Source organism: Helobdella robusta, assembly GCF_000326865.2.
Source record: "Helobdella robusta unplaced genomic scaffold HELROscaffold_52, whole genome shotgun sequence".
Taxonomy (NCBI): domain Eukaryota; kingdom Metazoa; phylum Annelida; class Clitellata; order Rhynchobdellida; family Glossiphoniidae; genus Helobdella; species Helobdella robusta.
In genome coordinates this window covers 899,482-921,510 of record NW_008705269.1, presented here as the reverse complement: position 1 = coordinate 921,510, position 22,029 = coordinate 899,482, and the positions used below count along the sequence as shown (strand labels likewise).

The window sequence follows — 22,029 nt, the reverse complement described above, 5'->3', positions numbered from 1 at the left end:
ATAGATATATACATACTTACATACATAGGTACATACATATATACATACATACATACATACATACATACATACATACATACATACATACATACATACATACATACATACATACATACAAATACATACATACGTACATACATACATACCTTGGCCCTGGTTGTGGTCGAACTCAAGACCAAATTCTACCCGACTCAGTTGGGTGTCGGGATTAAGGGTGGCGCTGAGGCCGCTATTCATGCGGTTCGAAGATTGGTCACCGACCTCCCCGATCAATGGGGGTTTCTGAAACTGGACTTTAAAAATGCCTTCAATGCCTTGAGAAGAGACTCGATGTTGGAGGCTGTCAAACTTTTTTGCCCCAATATCTATAATTTTTGCCATTCTGCCTATGGCAGAGTCTCTTCCCTTGGCTACCACTCTTGGGTTGTAAAATCGTCCGAGGGGGTACAGCAGGGTGATCCCCTTGGTCCTTTGCTGTTCGCACTAACTCTTCATCCACTCTTAGAGAAAGCTTCGTCCACTTTCGTTTGCGCTTATCTGGATGATATCAGCATTGCTTCGGACGGCCCAACTCTGGCCGATAGCTACGAATATTTGAAGCATAACTCCGCTGCAATTGGTTTAGAGTTAAACATTAAAAAATGCGAATTTCACTGCCAAAGTTTATTTCAGGTGCCACATGCGCTGCCTGGAATACCTAGAGTTGGTGCATCAGAACTGAGTTTTTTAGGCACACCCGATGGACCCCAACACCCTTAAATTTCTTAAGGAAATATGCAAAATGATCAGCGTCAGATCAGGCGACAGCAGGGAACTGTTTTTCGCAACTAACCACTTTTCGTGCTTGTTGCAGCGGTTCCTGCGTGTCTGTGTGCTTGAAAATATCCAACTAAATGCCGACATGTGCAATTAACGACAAATCAAAGTGTTTATCCATTTGTTACTTGATGTTTGACGGTTCAGTGTCACTCATCATGTTTTGGTTTTAACATACATACATACATACATACATACATACATACATACATACATACATACATACATACATACATATATACATACATACATACATACATACAATCCCGGTTCTCAAGGAACCATCCGGCATTTCTGCGCATGATGGTAGGCGCCCGGACGGATGCACGCTAATACCTTGGAGAGCCGGCAAATGTTTGGCGTGGGATGTTACGGTCCCTGGCACCCACGCCGAATGATACGTAAACCTGACAAGTAAAGAATGCGGTTTGGCCGCGGCTAGGGCAGCGGACGAGAAAATGAAAAAATATGGGAACGCCATCCCCTCGATGGAATTCTTGCCAATATGCATCGAGGTTCTTGGCCCGATGGACCCCAACACCCTTAAATTTCTTAAGGAAATATGCAAAATGATCAGCGTCAGATCAGGCAACAGCAGGGAACTGTTTTTCGCAACTAACCACATTTCGTGCTTGTTGCAGCGGTTCCTGCGTGTCTGTGTGCTTGAAAATATCCAACTGAATGCCGACATGTGCAATTAACGACAAATCAAAGTGTTAATCCATTTGTTACTTGATGTTTGACGGTTCAGTGTCACTCTTCATGTTTTGGTTTTAACATACATACATACATACATACATACATACATACATACATACATACATACATATATACATACATACATACATATATACATACATACAATACGATACGATACGATACGATGCATTTTATTTGTTTCCAATACAAAGGAAAAAAGAAGACAGGATGACCATAAAAAGTTAACAAGTAACCTATCAAGTATAGCCACCTTACACATAGTTAAAAAGAAAATAAAATCAATTTCTATAAAAAAAAACAAACAAATCATAGATACACATATACATATGCATAAACATATATATATATATATATATATATATATATATATATATATACATATATATATAGATATATACACATACATATATATTTATACATACATAAGTTTACCACTACTACTGTTATCATTATAAACATTTACAAACAGTGCCAATCTACTTATATCTTAAAACCAATCAATAAATCATAGCGATATTGAATACAACAATAAAATAAGTCTGCCTATAAGATATAGAATACCTTAATTTGTCCAATAACCAAAGAATTTACGCATATCAATAAACATACAAATATATACACCCGTATATACATACATACATATATACATACATACATACAATTTACCTGACTGCGAGACCAGGGACATAGATAAAAGTTGAACTCGGAAACGATTGCATGCCTAACCATGGCTTGTTCATCAAAACGGGTTCATTCATACATACATACATACATACATACATACATACATACATACATACATACATACATAAATACATACATAAATACATACATACACCATGAACCATTGGCTGCTCAAAACGCTGAAAAGAATGCAGAGGAATTGACATAAAGATTAGTAGAAGCTTGTGATGCGAGTATGCCCCGTAAGCTTTATGTGGACAAGGGATCATCAGTTCACTGGTGGAATGCAAACATAGATGTTCTTCGGAAAGAGTGTCTCAAAGCGAGAAGAGCATCCCAACATGCATGGAAAAAGTCAAATTTCTTGGAATTGAAAGGAGTGTACAAGAAGACTCGCCTAGAACTCAATAAGGCCATTAAAGGTAGTAAAAGAAAATGCTGGTTGGAGCTCATCAACGAAGTAGAAAAGGATCCATGGGGCCGGCCATACAAATCGGTTTTGCTACATTTAAAAGGACAACCAATGCCTTTGCCTACATGCCCACAACTATTAAAAAAGATTGTTCATAGCCTGTTTCCTAAACAAAATGGGAACTATGACTGCATAAAACAATAGGAGGCTATTGATGTTCCACCAGTCACGAAAATTTAATTGATGAAAGCCTGTAACAGAATTAAAAATAATAAAGCCCCGGGCTTAAATGGAATTCTTAACAATGCCTTGAAAACAGCTATAAAAGAGGCACCGGAATTATTCCTGGATGTCTATAATGCTTGTATTATTTCCAGATAGATGGAAGCAGCAGAGGTTGGTTCTCATCCCGAAAGGAAGAAGCCACCGGGAGAAACATCATCTTATTGCCTATTATGTATGCTGGACACAACTGGAAAAATACTGAAAAGAATTATCCACCAAATGATTGAACAAAAAGTGGATCCTCAATTGACTGACAACCAGTTCGGTTTCCGGAAAGGCCGTTCAACGTTAGATGCTATTGGTGCTGTAGTTCAAAAAGCTAGGGAAGCCATTGCGAGAACAAGGAAGAGAGGAGAGACAAAATACTGTCTGGTGGCCACGTTGGACATTAAAATGCCTTTAACTCTGCTAACTGGGACTGCATTTTGCATGTTCTTGAAGAGTTGGATGTACCATTATTCCTACAAAGAATGGTAGCAAGCTATTTCACTGAAATAGTACTGAAGTACAACACAAAAACAGGACCACAACAATACAATGTTGCGGGGGTGTACCCCAGGGATTAGTACTAGGACCTCTCCTTTGGAATGCTATGTATAACGGCTTGTTGAAGTTGAAACTGCCAAGGCTAGCTTGGTGGCATATGCGAATGATGTGGCCGTGTTTGTCGCTGCGAAACATCTTGAGGAAATAGAGTATATTTTTAAAACCTCTTTTGCAAAATTTAGTGAATGGATGGATTCAGTCTACCTGGAACGAGCAAAACACAAGACGGAGGCAGTACTTATCACAGGAAAAAGGCAAGCAGAAACCGTTACGCTGTCACATGGAGAACAGGAAATAACGACACAGCCTTACAAACGGTACTTGGGGGTGATGGTTGATAGTCGACTTAATTTTAAACAGCAAGTTGAACATGTTTGCACTAAAGCAACTAAAGTGAGGGTAGCCTTGTCATGCTTAATGCCTAATGTGGGAGGTCCAAAACAGAACAGGAGGGTGTTACTGTCTTCTGTTGTCACATAGATTCTAACATATGGGATTCCAGTCTGGGCCGATGCACTCAAAACCCATGACATGCAAAAAAAACTCTCGTCAGTTTATCGAAGAAGTGCTTTGAAAATTGCCTGCGCTTTTCGCACGGTTTCTGGAGAAGCAATTTGTGTTATTGCTGGTGTGTTATCATTCTTGGAACTGGCCAGAGAAAAAAAGTTTTCATATCAACGGGGTAAAACAACTATTCTGAACAAAGATGAAATCAGAAAAAAGGAGCGACAGTATAGCATACATCGGTGGCAAATGCAATGGGACTCGGCAACAACTGGCAGGTGGACATACCATCTTATACCTCAAATAAATGTCTGGCTAAACCAAACCCATGTTGATGTTAACTACTATACTACTTGACGAAGATGCTTTCGGGGCATGGTTGCTTTCGGGCATACCTTTATCGTTTTGGGCATGATTTTCCTCCAGAATGTCCATCCTGTCCAGGAGAAAATGAAGATGCGGAACACGTGTTCTTCAAGTGTTTTCGCTTCCACAGGCCTGGAAAAACTTTGGAAACTGTTCTCCAACAGAGAATCCAGCCAGAGAGTATTACGAAAGCTATGTTTTCATCAAAAACTGCATGGGATGCAACTGATGCGTTTGCATCCGATATCCTCCACAAGTTGGGCACAGAAAGGCTAAGGAAAAGTAATAATTAAAAATAGAAAGTTGATGGTAGTTATTCAAATGTTGCAGCTTTCTCTAAAACAGATGAACTAGCGAACTGCTATGATCCTCCCCTCGCGTAGTAATGCCTAACGGCGGGCCAGCGAATGAAATAGGGGCCAGATGATGAGGAGGTTTTTAGTCGGTATGGGTTCTACTCGAGTCCGACATATCCAAAGAATTACATTTTGGAATACATAAAGTATTTTCCTCCTCTAAAAAAAAACAAAAAAACATACATACATAAATACATACATACATACATACATACATACATACATACATACATACATACATACATACATACATACATACATACATACATACATACATACATACATACATACATACATACATACATACATACATACATACATACATACATAAAGTTGTTTTGGTTTTAACATACATACATACATACATACACACATACATACATACATACATGCATACATACATACATACATACATACATATGTAGATTTTCGCCGGGCGACATTCGAATTCCGCACCACGCGGTCCCGAACCGCGTCCGCATACGAATATCCACCCGAGCCTTCGCTTCGGCGGAGTCTTTCCTGGCCGGGATCCGCCACTCTACAATAGACCCTCTCAGGGTCTGAAAACACGGGCCGGGCGGAAGTTTGTTCGCGCCCTGCTTGTTGACTAGAGACGCCGACCTCGTCAACTATCAGCAAGTCTTCTTCAACATCCATTATTTTAGGTAGAATAATTAAACCGAGCCAAACTTCGAGTGTACACTTCTTTTATTCAATAAAAGAAATAAAATAACAAACAAAATAATACAAATCAAACCTCTGTCTTTATTAAAACAAAACGATAAATCCAAAATTAATCTATTAATAATACAACTACCAAGCAAGAGACAAAACCTAAAATAAAATAACAAACGACCCGCCCCCTCTATATCTCAACTCGCGGCCTTTTATATGTTTTTACCGCCCTATCTACATAACGCTTTCTATATCATAGAAAATTCTATACTCCTATCTATACTCTTTTCCTATACTCAGAAAAGCGATACAGCACAGCAGCGTCGCATATATAGCGTATCAAATAACAAAATATACATGCATAGAATGTCTAGTAAAATATATAGATATATATAGGCGGCACGCCTCAAAGACGCAATCATTATCATCACAATCGTCACAATTTCACAAAATATACAGGCGGCATATTTCAATCGCGCAATCATTATCATCACAATCGTCACAACTTCACACATACATACATACATAAATTTGAGAAAATATAAATAGGCGCTTTATAAGTGTTTGATAATAATAATAATGGTATAGTATGGTAAGGTATGGAGAATTTATATATCTTTCATCCATACTATCAACGACATTATCGGGCAGTTTATTCCAAACCTCCGTCCATAATTTTCTGTCCTGAACCTAGGAACAACGAGTTTCTTTTTGGCAGCGGATCTGAGTTTTCGCCCCCCGGCTGCCGAAAACATAATACATACATACATACATACATACAGACGAGAAAATGAAAAAATATGGGAACGCCCTCCCCTAGATGGAATTCTTGCCAATATGCATCGAGGTTCTTGGCCCGATGGACCCCAACACCCTTAAATTTCTTATGGAAATATGCAAAATGATCAGCGTCAGATCAGGCGACAGCAGGGAACAGTTTTTCGCAACTAACCACATTTCGTGCTTGTTGCAGCGGTTCCTGCGTGTCTGTGTGCTTGAAAATAACCAACTGAATGCCGACATGTGCAATTAACGACAAATCAAAGTATCCATTTGTTACTTGATGTTTGACGGTTCAGTGTCACTCATCATGTTTTGGTTTTAACATACATACATACATACATACATACATACATACATACATACATACATACATACATACATACATACATACATACATACATACATACATACATACATACATACATACATACATACATACATACATACATACATACATACATACATACATACATACATACATACATACATACATACATACATACATACATACATACATACATACATACATACATACATACATACATACATACATACATACATACATACATACATACATACATACATACATACATACATACATACATACATACATACATACATACATACATACATACATACATACATACATACATACATACATACATACATACATACATACATACATACATACATACATACATACATACATACATACATACATACATACATACATACATACATACATACATACATACATACATACATACATACATACATACATACATGCATACATACATACATACATACTTACAGACATACATACATACATGTTATATCAACATTTCAAAAATTCAGCACAACATTGTTCAACTTTTTAATATTTCTTTTTGATTTATTAATGTCAGAAAAATTTACATTTTATTGTTTTAAAAATTTTATTCAATAAATTAGCAGATAGCTATTTCGAGTTATAAATAACTCATCTTCAGTGCATTATATATAATGTATGTAAGATATTTGTCAAATATCTTAACAACAACAGTCTGTTACCAAAACATATGTTATGTATAAACGTTCAGGTTGTGTATTCCCAATGTATGCGTATTTTTTTACTTCAAACAGGCAAGTACCGCGGAAATTGATGAAAAGGAGACGAGAGTGATGATGATGATAATGATGATGATGACGATGATGATGACGACGACGATGATGATGATTATGAAAGTGATGGTGATGATGATAATAGTGATGGTAATAAAGGCAATGATTGTGACGATGACAATGATGACAATGATGATGATTGTGTGGATTGTGATGATCATGATGACCAAGTTGATAGTAATGTTGATTATGATGATAATGAGAAAGATGTTTGTTCTGATGATGCTTATAATGACGGCAAGGATGTCAAAATTTGAGAAAATATAAATTTGAAACCCATTGATAGCTGTACCTTCAATCCAAGAGCAACTTCATCATCATCTTCGTCTTCGAAATCTTCTTCATCATCATCCTGTTCTGAAAGTGATTTTAAAATGGTTTTCACGGAGAGGGGCATATGCTATCATATGGAGACCAGAGGTTTGTGTTGTTGTTATGCTTATGTTGTTGTTGTTGAAATTTTTTGGTTGTGGTTAAATTTGTTGTTGTTGTTAATGTCGTTGTTGTGTTGTAAAAGTTTATGTTTTTGTTGTAGTTGTTTTTGTCGTTGAAATTGATGATGTTGTTGTTGTTTTTATTGATGTTGTTGTTTTTGAATCGATACTAAATAGTCTAAATCCACTTGATAAAATTTTCATTGTCGGAGATTTTAACATTAATCTAATAGATAAAACCTCCAAAGATTTTCAAAATTTACTTTTGTCGCATTACTTCTTACCTTTGATTGATTTACCAACTAGGATAACTAATAACTCAATTTCACTAATAGATAATATATTTTTTAACTTAAATCAACAATGTTATAATGGAATAATAATATCAGACTTTTCAGATCATTATCCAATTTATACCGTTGTAGAAAATACAGGATTTGTCACTACAGATACTCTGACTTTGAAAAGGAACATAAATAATAGAAAAATTTCCCTAATTAAGGAAGCTCTATCTTCTGAAAAATGGGATTCAATAACGGATGAGAGTAACATTGACACCTGTTGCATGAATTTTTATAATCAATTAAATAGAATTCTTGATATTTACGCCCCATTGCAACCGCTGAAACGGAAATATCCTAACCATAGGTGTTTTCATAGACCTGTCCAAGGCATTTGATGTTATTAATCATGAGATATTAATAAAGAAATTATTCTCCTATGGAATAAGAGGAATAGCACATACATGGTTCATAAGCTATCTGCAAAACAGAAATCAGTACGTGTCGATAAAAAATAAATCTTCAAATAAATTAAATATAACTTCAGGAGTCCTGCAAGGATCAATCTTAGGCCCACTTCTATTTATAATTTTCATGAATGATTTTCATCTGGCTACTGACGCTCATCATCTTCTGTATGCAGATGATACTAACATTTTCTTTCCAGCTAGCAATCCATCAAACGATGTAGAGATAATTAACAAAAGTTTAGATGATGTTTCAAATTGGTTCATCAATAATAAACTAATTGTAAATTTTTCTAAATGCAACTACATTCTATTCGGTCCAAAAATATTGACTAACACAATACCTAATTTAGATATAAAAATGAATAACCATAGCATCCCGCGTACATCCAGCACAAAATTTCTCGGAGTGATAATCAAGGACAACCTCTCGTGGGATATGCACATAGACTCGTTATCGAAAAAAATTAATAAAACCATAGGCGTAATTAATAAAATTAAAGTAAGATTGAATAAACCAATAATTATAGATTTGTATTATTCATTAATCTATCCACATCTAATATACTGCAACATCATCTGGGGAAACAGCCCTGAAGTTCACTTGAAGCAAATTACCAGATGTCAAAATCGTTTGGTCTCCTAATCATTACCTAATTATTATTAATTTGGATTGATTGAATAAAATTTGATTTGATTTATTGTTGTTGTTAATGATGACGATGTTGTTGATGATAAAAGATGGATTTGTTGATGTTGTTGCCGTTGTTGTGTTGCTGAAGATGATAACGTGGTGGTCCTGTTGTTTGTCTCAGCATGTGTTCGCAGATATTAAAAATTAAAATTTTTATTCAATTAAATTTTACAATGCTGCCAATATAAGAAGACGGCCTAAACGTCCACACAACTAACAACAATGCCACCAGCAATATTATTATTGATGCTATCATTAATGTCATTGTTATTATTATTATTATTATTAGTTTTGCAAGGGACGTAAAGGTTTAAAAATGCACCAACACTCATGTGCCATTCATAAGAGACTCAAACTGTCAGTGGAAATAGAAAACGGAAATGAAACGGCAAATTTAGCACCACAATTAGACTCGACGCCGCCAGAAGACGAAACGGCAAATTCAGCTCCAAAACTGGACTCGACGCCGCCAGAGGACAAGCAACAGTCGCATTCAAAGAACGCCACGCAACAGTTTCCCTCAACAAACGCCACACATCAACCTTCTTCAAATAGCACCTTCCAACAACTTCTTCTAAATAGCGTCATGAAACAATTTGCTTCAACAAACGCCACGCAACATCATTCTGCAAATAACGCCACACAACAAGTTCCTCTAACAAACGACATGCAAGAATTTTCTCCAGCAAACGCCTTACTGCAGTCTCAATCAACAAAAGTCATTCAACAACTTCCCTCAACAAACGCCATACAACGATTCTCTCCAACAAATGCCATGCAGCAACCTTCTCTGGCAAACACCATGCAAAAATTCTCCTCAACAAACGCCTCGCAGGAGTCTCCGCCAACAAAGCCACTTAAAACGGACAATTGGGCACCAAGTTCAGACAAAACCGCAATGCCGCTCCCAGGAGTCAAACTCCCGAAAAGCCACGCTCAATGGTTAGAAGCCAACACCTACTTCCAACTACAACGACACACTCTACCAAACTTCGACAATCTAAACAACTTCACTGTTGCATTTCAAACCATGATATACAACTACTTTGCAAAAAGTTATGGTTCAATCAAGCATAAAGTGGAATCTGACGTCAATAATAATCATCAAATTAGGTTATTAAAAAAAGAATTGAAGCACCTCAAGCAGCCGGGCCACGAAAATCATCATTTCGATGCCAAATAGGACTGGTTAGTAAACTGCTGCGATCGAAATTGGCATTGAAACAATCGGCTAACGCAAAAAAACAAGATACAACATCCCAGCTGAGACATCAATTCTGGTGGTATTGCAAAAATTATTCACACCAGCTGAATGCCAGAGTCCTCAGTTCAATTCCACAACTTGCCATAACTACTTTAGCGCTGTCCTAAATGAATACAGCCACAACAAACACCAGCTTCCAGGCTGGTTAGAAAAGCTTCCACTACCGTCTAAGCCATGTAACACATACCTTCCCGGGTACAACGAGATTTCGTCAATAATCAGAAAATATAGAACGAGATCATTGCCCTGCCCTCTGGACCAGATCTCGATTATCCCGTTCAAAAAATGTCCCATACTCAGAACTATTCTACAACAATTGTTAAGTCAGTGCTGGTCAACCTCCACGATTCCTACGTGCTGGAAAAATGGATTCACCATATTAATCCATAAAAAAGGTGACGCTGACAAATCGTCAAATTTTCGACCTATAACTCTGCAACCAACACTCTACAAAATCTTCTCATCATTAATAAATAATAGAATATATCAATATCTTGAAACTAACAAAATGATTAATAAAAACATCCAAAAAGGGTTTTACTCGAAGGTTGATGGTCTAACCGAACACACCCAAATGTTAACCCATATGATTAAAGATGCGAAAAGACACCAACGAACCATCATCATTGCTTTGTTGGATCTCCGCAACGCATTTGGGGAAGTTAGCCACAGCCTTATTTCGTCTACTCTCAGCCACCACCACATCCCGCCTCAGATAATTAACCTAATTAATTATATCTACAGCGATTATTCAATCACCGTTTCTGGCTGCGAAAGTTTAACCTCTCCAATCCCAGTAAGACGAGGAGTTCTCCAAGGCGATCCCGTCTCCCCATTACTTTTCAACTTATGTTTTAACCCACTGATGAGACTGGTTGAAAAGGACGAGTTTCAACAGTGCGGTTATATGTGGGGACCTTCAGCCAATCTACACTACAGACCCTGGCTTCAGTTTGCTGATGATACCGCTATCATAGCAAATAGCACCGACAGCGCCCAAAAATTAATAGGTTTAAACCAGGCGTGGTGTAGCGCAACCGGGATGTGCATGAGGATCGACAAATGCAATTCATTCGGCATGAGGAAAAGAAATGGCAAATATGAGCAATTCTCTCCTCGACTAACCATCGATGATAAACCAATTCCGCCGACTGAGGCAGATGGCCACTTCGTTTACTTGGGAAAAATATACGATTACGAAGGTTGCAATGCTGAAGCCAAAAAACGTTTGATTGACAAACTTAAACACATGCTGTCTATTATAAATAAATTAAATACTACACCACAATGGAAACTGCAGATAGTCCGCAGATATATCCCATCGCAGTTGGCTTTCGAACTCCGCACCTATGATTTTCCGTTTACATGGATTGAGAACAGTTTGGACCCGTTGATCGCCGAATCAATAAGAGACTGTTTATCCTTGCCAGTCAGTAGCTGTGTGTCGGAGTACACTTCGCTCCCTTACAAATTAGGGGGATTAAATGTGAGATCGCTCAAACATTACGCTGAAGCGTTGAGGGTTAAACTCCGCAACTACATGAAATCGCACATCAACAACGAAATAAATTGTTTGTGGATGGAATCTCACAACAGCTACATCAAAGTCGATAACATTCTTCCAAATTCAACTGACATAAAGCCGACACTTTCAAAGCTACCGACAGTCCAGCAAGACGTTGGTCTCGCACATCTGTCCTCACCGAAATGCTAAGGAACGATTCTCAAGTCAATCAAAGATCATATTTCGGCAACAAATATTTCTCGATAGTCGAAGTTCACTGCCAATCTGCCGGAGATTCTGTTCAAATTCGTCAGGAAAGCACAAATTCAACAGCTTCCGACAAATGCAAATCTTTCCAGATGGGGTAAGTCCTCGAATGATCTGTGTCCCCTCTGCAACACATTGCAGACCAACAAGCACGTGCTGTCTAATTGCGGTTCCATTGCGGCTTTAAAAAGATACACAACACGTCACAACAAAATACTGTCCTTGATTTTGGAAACGATTAGATCGGTAGCAGATGTTACAATTTATGCCGACAAGACCAGCGATGAATTCACTCCAGTATCGTCCCTTTTCAAATCATCTTGGCCGGACATAGCACTCCATCGTGGTGACACCATCGAAATACTGGAGCTGACAGTCTGCCACGAATCCAACTTCAACACAACAAGGAACTACAAGATATCTAAATACCAAAACATCCACAACAATCTGGTTGACGAGAAGAAAGCAAAAACAATTATTATTTATACATTTGAAATCTCTCCACTAGGCTTTTTTAATCATTTTAAATTATCTCTTGTAAATTTTACTTGGACTGAACATTTATGCTACGATTTAACTAATTCAGTAATATCATCATCATACGCCATCTATTGCGATAGACATTCAAATGTACAATAACTATATTAAGGCGACGTCGTCGTCTTCGTCATCGTCATCCTCATTTTAATCATCGTCGTCGTTATCGTCATCTTTTCTTTATCATCATCACCATTTGCGTCATCATCATCATCAAACAACCATTAAACTGTTATATATAACTTCTTTCCAATATCATCATCATCATTATTATTAGTATCATTATTATTGTTATTATCATTATGACTGATTTAACTAATTCAGTAATATCATCATCATACGCCATCTATAGCGACAGACATTCAAATGTATAATAACTATATTATGACTGATTACATTTCTCGTTGTACGCATTTTATATCTATAATGGCGAGCATCGTAGACTACTTTCTCTTTTTAATTCATTTTATTTTATTTTATTTTATTTCATTGAATATTTATTTCGCCCCTTTTTTGGAAAAAATAAAAGAGTTCCCATTAGTAGTAGTAGTAGTAGTAGTAGTAGTAGTAGTAGTAGTAGTAGTAGTAGTAGTAGTAGTAGTAGTAGTAGTAGTAGTAGTAGTAGTAGTAGTAGTAGTAGTAGTGGTTGTTGTAGTAGTGTAGTAGGAATAGTAGTAATAGTATTTGTATTATTGATATTATTTTTATTGTTTTCATTGTTGATATTTTTGTTAATACTTTTTATTATTTTTTTTACACTAATTCTTAGAATCATCAACAGTAGGCCCCGTATGTATAATGCAAATGAGCGCGAGAATCAATGTTTCACGCACACGCACACACACGACACACAATGCATTCGAACGCGGTCATCGTTGCACGGGAGCTGGCACCGCTAACCATCATCTATTACGTCACCAATACCAATGATCAACAACACAAACAACATCAACATCTGCAGCGCAACATCGTCAGCAACAACATCATCGATAATCACAGTTTCAATAAAAATATCAACAACTACCAAAACGTCAACATCAACCGCTTTCAAAATATTACTGAAGAAACATTGTATGTGTTGACTGGTGTTGACGAGGAAAAAGTTGTTCTGCTGGCCTTGCTTGGTGTCAGCTCGGCAATCGACGCTGTTGATTATGTCATTCTGCTCTTGGGCCTTTTTTGTTGTCCTGTGGCTACAGGTGCAGCTTTGCAGTGGTTGCGAGTGTTTCTGAATGAGCGGTGTCAGCAGATTTTTTTGGGTGGTCTGTCAAGAATCAGATTTTTTTGTTGGAGTCCCGCGGGCTTCAGTACATGGTTTTTGTTAGGTTTTCGTTAGTTTTACGTCAGTGTTCTTGATAGCGAATGAACTAGTGCCGACTCAGTAAGAAGTTTGGAGGTCATTTTCAATTAGGAGCTGACGTTTATGCCTCATGGGATACTGGAGACTCTGGCACGTTACTGTTGGTGTTAGTGCGAGGATGTTGTAAAGATTGCAGTTGGCCCAGAATGCTGTTGCAAGATTCAAGAGGATGGACAGTGGCGAGAGGAAGAAACGTGGCAGTGTCGACTTCAACAGTTTGAAGCTCGTTGCCCGCTGAGCAACGTGAGGTTGTTTTAATGGATGGGTTCAGAAATAGGCTGGCGACATAAGAATCTTTACAAGGCGGCTTCAGTGAAAAACAATAACAATAATAAAACGCAATATCAGAGTCTATCGCAAAACATTATGAGCATGAATATAAAAATTGATATTAGCGCCTGATAACGCAGCCACATTACAAACAACGACATCAACAATAACAAAAACAACGATGGTAACAGCGTCGTCAATTAAATTTTTTTTAAAGATCACGTGACGCGTTGAATAGCGTGACGTCACTTCCGCCGTCGTCTGAAAACTCGTGGAAACCAATTTTGTCGGCATATGTCACGGATTCTCTTTTCCATTTCTCCCTTTCTCGCTCTACTTTCTTTCTCTTTCTATCCTTCTCTTTATTTCTATCTTTCTCTCTTTTTCTTTCTCTCTCTCTCTCTCTCTCTCTCTCTCTCTCTCTCTCTCTTTCACTCTTTTTTCACTCTAAATCTTTTTTACTCCCTATTTCTTTCACTTGTTTTTATCTCGGCCACTCTCTTTCTAACGCTTTTACATTCTCTCTTTCACTCTCAATTTTTCTAACTCTCTTTTTTCTAAATTTTGTTCCATTTGTCTCACTCTCTGTTCCATCAATCTTACCCTTTTTATATTTCTTTCACTCTCCATCATTCTTCCTATCTTTCCATCTTTCTCACTATCTTTATATTTTTTCAATTTCATTCTATATCTATCACTCTCTTTCTATATCTCTCACTATTTTTTTTCCTCAGTCTATCTCTGTTTCTCCTCCTCTTTTTTCTATCTTTAAACTGTTTATCTCTCTCATTTTTTCTACTTAATATTATTCCTACTTTTCTCACCTTTCATCTCTCTTTTCATCTTTCTCTTCATTTCTCTCTCTCTCTCTCTCTCTCTCTCTTCCTCACTCCTTCTCGGCTTCGTCTTTTTTTCTAACTAATTTTTTCCACTACGCTTTTATTCGTCCTCTCTCGTCCTCTCCCACTATCTTTTTTATTCTATTATTTTTTCACCCTCTTTCTAACGCTTTTACATTCTCTCTTTCACTCTCAATTTTTCTAACTCTCTTTTTTCTAAATTTTGTTCCATTTGTCTCACTCTCTGTTCCATCAATCTTACCCTTTTTATATTTCTTTCACTCTCCATCATTCTTCCTATCTTTCCATCTTTCTCACTATCTTTATATTTTTTCAATTTCATTCTATATCTATCACTCTCTTTCTATATCTCTCACTATTTTTTTTCCTCAGTCTATCTCTGTTTCTCCTCCTCTTTTTTCTATCTTTAAACTGTTTATCTCTCTCATTTTTTCTACTTAATATTATTCCTACTTTTCTCACCTTTCATCTCTCTTTTCATCTTTCTCTTCATTTCTCTCTCTCTCTCTCTCTCTCTCTCTCTTCCTCACTCCTTCTCGGCTTCGTCTTTTTTTCTAACTAATTTTTTCCACTACGCTTTTATTCGTCCTCTCTCGTCCTCTCCCACTATCTTTTTTATTCTATTATTTTTTCACCCTTTTTACCGTTTTTTTTCTTTCCATCTCATTCTTCTTTTCTTCATTATGTTCTTACTTTTTTTCATTTCTCTTTTTTTTTCTTTCTATTCGCCATTCTCTCTCTCTCTCTCTCTCTCTCTCTCTATTTTTTTAATTGTTAAATTTTTTTCTCTATCAATCTTTCTTCGTAAAAAGTTTTTCATCCCCACTCAAATCACGGTCACCATCATATTTGTTGGGTTTCACTTTTAAGTGAAATGAAAAGGAAAAGTAACGACACAAGTACAATTTATATAACAGTTCATGGAAAAAATAATTTTGGTTTTTAGATGCATTAGCATCATTTAAAATGTATGGTAGTAGTTATAGTGGTAGTAGTTGTAGTAGTAGTATTGGTAGTAGTAGTGGTAGTAGTATTAGTAGTAGTAGTAGTATTGGTAGTAGTAGTAGTAGTAGTAGTAGTAGTAGTAGTAGTAGTAGTAGTAGTAGTAGTAGTAGTAGTAGTAGTATTAAAAAATTTCAACAACACGTTCACGGCAGAATGCATTTAAATGAAAGCAAATGACTTTTCAGACACAATTCCATCCTTGATATGTTTAAGAAAAAAATGTGTTTGTTCGTCAACATTGTCGTTGTTGCCATTACCTTCATCATCATCATCATCATTTATATGTCGTCATTATCGCAGTCATCATCGATGTAACGCTAGGTAGATATTCTTATAAACATTTTAAACATATAATTGATTATCGTGTTTTCATAATAATGCTAGCATTTAATTATAGTTAATTTATTATCACCACCACCTTCTCGGGATCATCTTTTTTTTAAATAATAATAAATTAATTAATTTATTAATTAATTAATAACTAAATAACATGATGATAATTATCACCATCGAATATTGCGTCTACATAACCATATTATAATTATTACAGATTTCATCATCGCTATACACCGTTTCAACGACATTTCAATAATTTATTTCTTTGTCATCATCATCTTCTTCTTCTTCATCATCATCATCCTCATCATACTCAGAGTAGTCATCGTTTATTATTCATAGGTTTTAAAGCAGTAATTTATTTTTAATATTTTTTAAATTTCAGGAACACGAAAAAAAAACTTCAGTCATTCAATGGGAAACATCGGCCGCGTATTCATGCATGTATTCATATTCGTATTCATCGCATGTTCATCATCACATGTTCATCATCACATGTTCATCATCACATGTTCATCATCATGTGTTCATCATCATGTGTTCATCATCACATGTTCATCATCACATGTTCATCATCATGTGTTCATCATCATGTGTTCATCATCATGTGTTCATCATCATGTGTTCATCATCGCAAGGTTCATCATCACGTGCTCATTCTCACATGTTCATCATCGCATGTTCACCCTCACATCTTTATCATCACATTGTGCTTTCAAAAAATTGTTTCAGCTCTTCTTTGTGATTTACTTTTTTCAATATATGATGTATTCTTATAACTGTGTTTACTAGTAATAAGAGTAATAGTTGTAGTAGAATAGTAGTAGGGGTAGTTGTGGTAAAAGAAGTAGCAGCAACAACAATAATAGTAATATATTATTATTATATATTAATAATAATAATAATAATAATAATATATTATTGTTATATATTAATAATAATAATAATTTATTATTATAAATTATTAATATAATAATATATTTATATTTATTAGTGATGTTAGAGTTGGTCGTGTTAGTAATAATGATAATGATAATAACATTAATAACAATTCTATAATTATTAATATTATTCTGCTATATAATAGTAATATATTAATATACTTCTACAAATACTAGCACATGTTTTACAACTGCCGCTACTCTGGACGGTAATATATTTGCTGCTACCACAACTCCATCAACTTTCTTTGAAAAAATCGCTACTACTCTTTTTCTACCATTATTATTATTAACACGACCAACTCTAAAACTACTAATATAAAGTAGGTACGTCTGCAGGAGTTATTTTTTTAAAACGAAACATAAAAATCGACACTAGCGAAGACATGATCAATTGAATTGTACCAATTGTGTGTTTGTGTGTATGTATGTGTGTATGTATGAATGCATGTATGCATTATGTATGTATGTATGTTAAAACCAAAACATGATGAGTGACACTGAACCGTCAAACATCAAGTAACAAATGGATTAACATTTTGATTTGTCGTTAATTGCACATGTCGGCATTCAGTTGGATATTTTCAAGCACACAGACACGCAGGAACCGCTGCAACAAGCACGAAATATGGTTAGTTGCGAAAAACAGTACCCTGCTGTCGCCTGATCTGACGCTGATCATTTTACATATTTCCTTAAGAAATTTAAGGGTGTTGGGGTCCATCGGGCCGAGAACCTCGATACATATTCCATCGAGAGGAGGGCGTTCCCATATTTTTTCATTTTCTCGTCCGCTGCCCTGGCCGCGGCCAAACCGCGTTCTTTACTTGTCAGGTTTACATATCGTTCGGCGAGGGTGCCAGAGACCGTAACATCCCACGCCAAACATCTGCCGGCTCTCCAAGGTCTCCAACAACCGACAAGTTTATCAATCTCGGACTGAAATGTCTCTGGATGACCTGTAGCAACTATCTGTATGTCATTTGCAGACGCATGACCAACAAGTCCATACGACATTATTATTTTAATTATATCCAATGTAAAGAGTAGAAACAAAACTGGTCCTAGCACTGATCCCTGAGGAACACCCGTTGTTACCCCCTTGACAGATGATAAGACTTTTCTAAACAAAACCTGCTGAGTTCTACCCGTTAGATATGATTCAAACCAGGCGAGTACCGTTCCTGAAACTCCAAAATTATTCTGCAATTTTACCAGAAGCTTGTTATGATTAACACAGTCAAAAGCGGACGACAAGTCGAGAAAGGAGAGTAATGATATCTTCCGATCATCCATGCCTGCAAACATGTTTGACAAGACATGAAGCAATGCAGTTTTTGTTGAGTGGTAGCACCTGTAGGCCGATTGGTTGAGTGGCATTAAATTGTTTGTCGTTAGATAATTCATCAGGAAATCAAGAACAACACGCTCCAAAACCTTTGAAACAAAGGAAAAGTTTGATATTGGTCTGTAATTACTCACCTCATTTGCATCTGAGTTAGCTTTTTTCAAAATCGGTTGAATTATCGCGTGCTTACAGCTAGAAGGAAATTTACCAACGCGTAAACAGAGGTTTAAAAAACTCGTCAGAAAGCAGACAAATGAGTCCAAGTATTTTTTAAAGATATGCGTAGAGATTATATCCAAACTGCACGATTTCGTTGGTGATTTAAGTACCGTTTCCCTCAACTGAGTTTCAGTAACCAACGGAAAGCATGAAAACGTGCATTTATTCAACATCGAGACTACTTGAAGTGGAAATTCAGAATGTGCATTTGTTGTTTCTTTTATCCTAGCAATTTTATCTTCAAAAAATTGTAAAATCTATCAGCGTTTAGAGCGTTGTCATCATTAAATGAATCATTTGCCAAACTTTTACCTAACATTTTATTGGCAACATCCCAAAGATTTCTTTGATTTCCTTACTACTTACGACATCGTTCCAATAATGCGTACGCTTGTCAGAAAAGAGTCTGTTTTTAGCCATCAATGGGAGTGCCCATCTTTTTTTCCGCCCACTTTCCGGACGGTTCCTATAAATTCTTTCCATCTTCCTACAGAATCGCTTTGCACGTCTACACTCACCATCAAACCAAGGTGCAGCATTTGTCTGTCTACGATAAATCATCCGCATAGGCACTAAATTGTCCGAAATTCGTTGAATTTCACCACTAAACAGAGCAAATTCATAATTCACATCATCAGATTGACATTTGTTTGCCACAGGAAAGTTCGCTAGTGCTTCAACAAAACATTTTTCGTTCAGATCTTTCCACGGTCTGACACATGCTTTCACCAATTTTGGTCTGACTTGATTCAACGCCACTCTCACACCTACGTAACTGTGGTCAGAGTATACCGAACACGGGTCAATCTTAGTATCAAAAATTGGAAAATTCTGTGAACAAATTACTAGGTCTAACGTACCTCCCGACACATGATTGACCAACTGGAACATATCAAGTATCTCATGTAGTCGTAGAGTGAAAAGACTATCCCTTTTTTCAACGTGAATGTTAAAATCACCCGTAAGTACGACATGAGCCTCCGACATTGTAATAAACTCTAACATAGAAATCAACTCTTCAAAGAATAATGAAGTCGTCTGTTCCGAGCCAGGTCTGTAGAGGGCAATTAAACAGAACTGATCAATTCCAATCTTCAATCTGATGGCCAGAGCTTCAAACTTGAAAATAAAGGGAGATTTATTTTTTTATACTTAAAATCACTTCTAAAATAAATTACCAAACCCCCTTGACCAGGATCATGCGGCCTGACAAAATCCACAAATGTGAAACCAGGTGGCATAGCTAATCTAACGGAAATATTACCTTCGGTCCCGTGCCATGTTTCACACAGAACCAGTATGTTGAGGCCATCATAAATCATTCCATAGACATCATCAACCTTATTGTTGATAGATCTGACATTCAACAGACCAATCCTAACCATCTTCTTATTAGTATTATATTTCTTGTTTCCAAGTCCGAATCTGCAAAATTTAACATATTGTACCTTTACCAACTGTTCCAAGCAATACCAAGTGCCAACACGTCCATTAATCAAACTTATTGTTTTCTTGCAGGTAAACGTACCACTTTCCATTTCCATTGTATGTATGTATATTGTATGTATGTATGTATGTATGTATGTATGTATGTATGTATGTATGTATGTATGTATGTATGCATGTATGTATGTATGTATGTATGTATGTATGTATGTATGTATGTATGTATGTATGTATGTATGTATGTATGTATGTATGCATGCATGCATTTATGTATGTATGTATGTGTATGTGTGTATATATGTTTTAACAGTGTGTGTTTGTGTGTGTGCGTGTATGTGTGTTTATTTTGTATTTTGTTAGAGTGTTTATATTTTATTTTTTGTGCATTATTTATAACTTGTCATCCATTCAATGAAGCAAATAATAAATTGTTATAATTAACCATTTAATAAGTAAAATCATTTAACAATCTATTTGCAAACTAATACTTCAATCAACTAATAATTTTTGATCAAAAAACAATTCAACCTATCAAACAATTCAAAAATAAAAATTTTCAAACTCCGCCATCAAACCCCACCAACAGCCAATCACGTTCGTCTAATGCTGAACGCACAGGTCTATGACTACACTTCAACATCTGGAAATGGGTTCGTAATTATACCAGGTCATCATCATCATCCTCATGAGAATGATCTTTTATTGACCTTAAAAAGACCACAAATACACGTACCACTCTCCAAAGTCACACACGTTCGTCTCCGGAGATATGACAGGGTTGGTTGATTTGATTGACAGCTTGTTTTGTTCGACTGGGAATACGTATTTTTGTTTGCAATTTTTAATCGTGTGTATATTTTTGTATATATAGATCTGAGTGTGTTTATTTATATATACATGCATACATACACATTTACATACATAATACATTCATACATGCATACATATATATATGCACATTGCATATGATAGGCGGGGATCTTTTTGTATTCGAACCCAGTCATTGCAATAGCAAGACCAGGCGCCTTTAACCATTGAGCCATCACGCCGTGTATGTGTGGTTTGTGGTGTGTGTATGCAATTTTATGTATGTATGTATGTATGTATGTATGTATGTATGCATGTATGTATGTATGTATGTATGCATGTATGTATGTATGTATGTATGTATGTATGTATGTATGTATGTATGTATGTATGTATGTATGTATGTATGTATGTATGTATGTATGTATGTATGTATGTATGTATGTATGTATGTATGTATGTATGTATGTATGTATGTATGTATGTATGTATGTATGTATGTATGTATGTATGTATGTATGTATGTATGTATGTATGTATGTATGTATGTATGTATGTATGTATGTATGTATGTATGTATGTACGTATGTATGTATGTATGTATGTTAAAACCAAATCATTGACGAATGACACCAAAAGCCAAGCGTCTGACTAAATTTGATTTTATTTGCTATAACG

General features: G+C 36.2%; 5 protein-coding genes across 5 annotated transcripts; 2 read left to right on the top strand and 3 right to left on the bottom strand.

Moving 5' to 3' along the window:
- Window positions 1–4,722: 4,722 nt before the first annotated feature.
- On the bottom strand, window positions 4,723–5,349 carry HELRODRAFT_179151 (hypothetical protein; the record flags this gene model as incomplete). The annotated part of the gene is made up of 2 exons (XM_009027994.1): window positions 4,723–4,848; window positions 5,107–5,349. The coding sequence occupies 2 exons, from the start codon at window positions 5,347–5,349 to the stop codon at window positions 4,723–4,725; spliced, it is 369 nt and encodes a 122-aa protein (XP_009026242.1).
- Window positions 5,350–6,187: 838 nt separating this feature from the next.
- Window positions 6,188–9,139, top strand: HELRODRAFT_179150 (hypothetical protein; the record flags this gene model as incomplete). Its single annotated transcript, XM_009027993.1, has 3 exons — window positions 6,188–6,342; window positions 7,598–7,731; window positions 9,024–9,139. The coding sequence occupies 3 exons, from the start codon at window positions 6,188–6,190 to the stop codon at window positions 9,137–9,139; spliced, it is 405 nt and encodes a 134-aa protein (XP_009026241.1).
- Window positions 9,140–9,503: 364 nt separating this feature from the next.
- HELRODRAFT_179149 (hypothetical protein) lies at window positions 9,504–10,370 on the top strand (the record flags this gene model as incomplete). Its single annotated transcript, XM_009027992.1, has 1 exon — window positions 9,504–10,370. The coding sequence occupies one exon, from the start codon at window positions 9,504–9,506 to the stop codon at window positions 10,368–10,370; it is 867 nt and encodes a 288-aa protein (XP_009026240.1).
- Window positions 10,371–13,654: 3,284 nt separating this feature from the next.
- On the bottom strand, window positions 13,655–15,244 carry HELRODRAFT_179148 (hypothetical protein; the record flags this gene model as incomplete). Its single annotated transcript, XM_009027991.1, has 3 exons — window positions 13,655–13,987; window positions 14,199–14,353; window positions 15,205–15,244. The coding sequence occupies 3 exons, from the start codon at window positions 15,242–15,244 to the stop codon at window positions 13,655–13,657; spliced, it is 528 nt and encodes a 175-aa protein (XP_009026239.1).
- A 1,418-nt stretch (window positions 15,245–16,662) lies between these two features.
- HELRODRAFT_179147 (hypothetical protein) lies at window positions 16,663–20,642 on the bottom strand (the record flags this gene model as incomplete). Its single annotated transcript, XM_009027990.1, has 4 exons — window positions 16,663–16,686; window positions 18,184–18,330; window positions 19,729–20,217; window positions 20,277–20,642. The coding sequence occupies 4 exons, from the start codon at window positions 20,640–20,642 to the stop codon at window positions 16,663–16,665; spliced, it is 1,026 nt and encodes a 341-aa protein (XP_009026238.1).
- Between the last annotated feature and the right edge of the window lie 1,387 nt (window positions 20,643–22,029).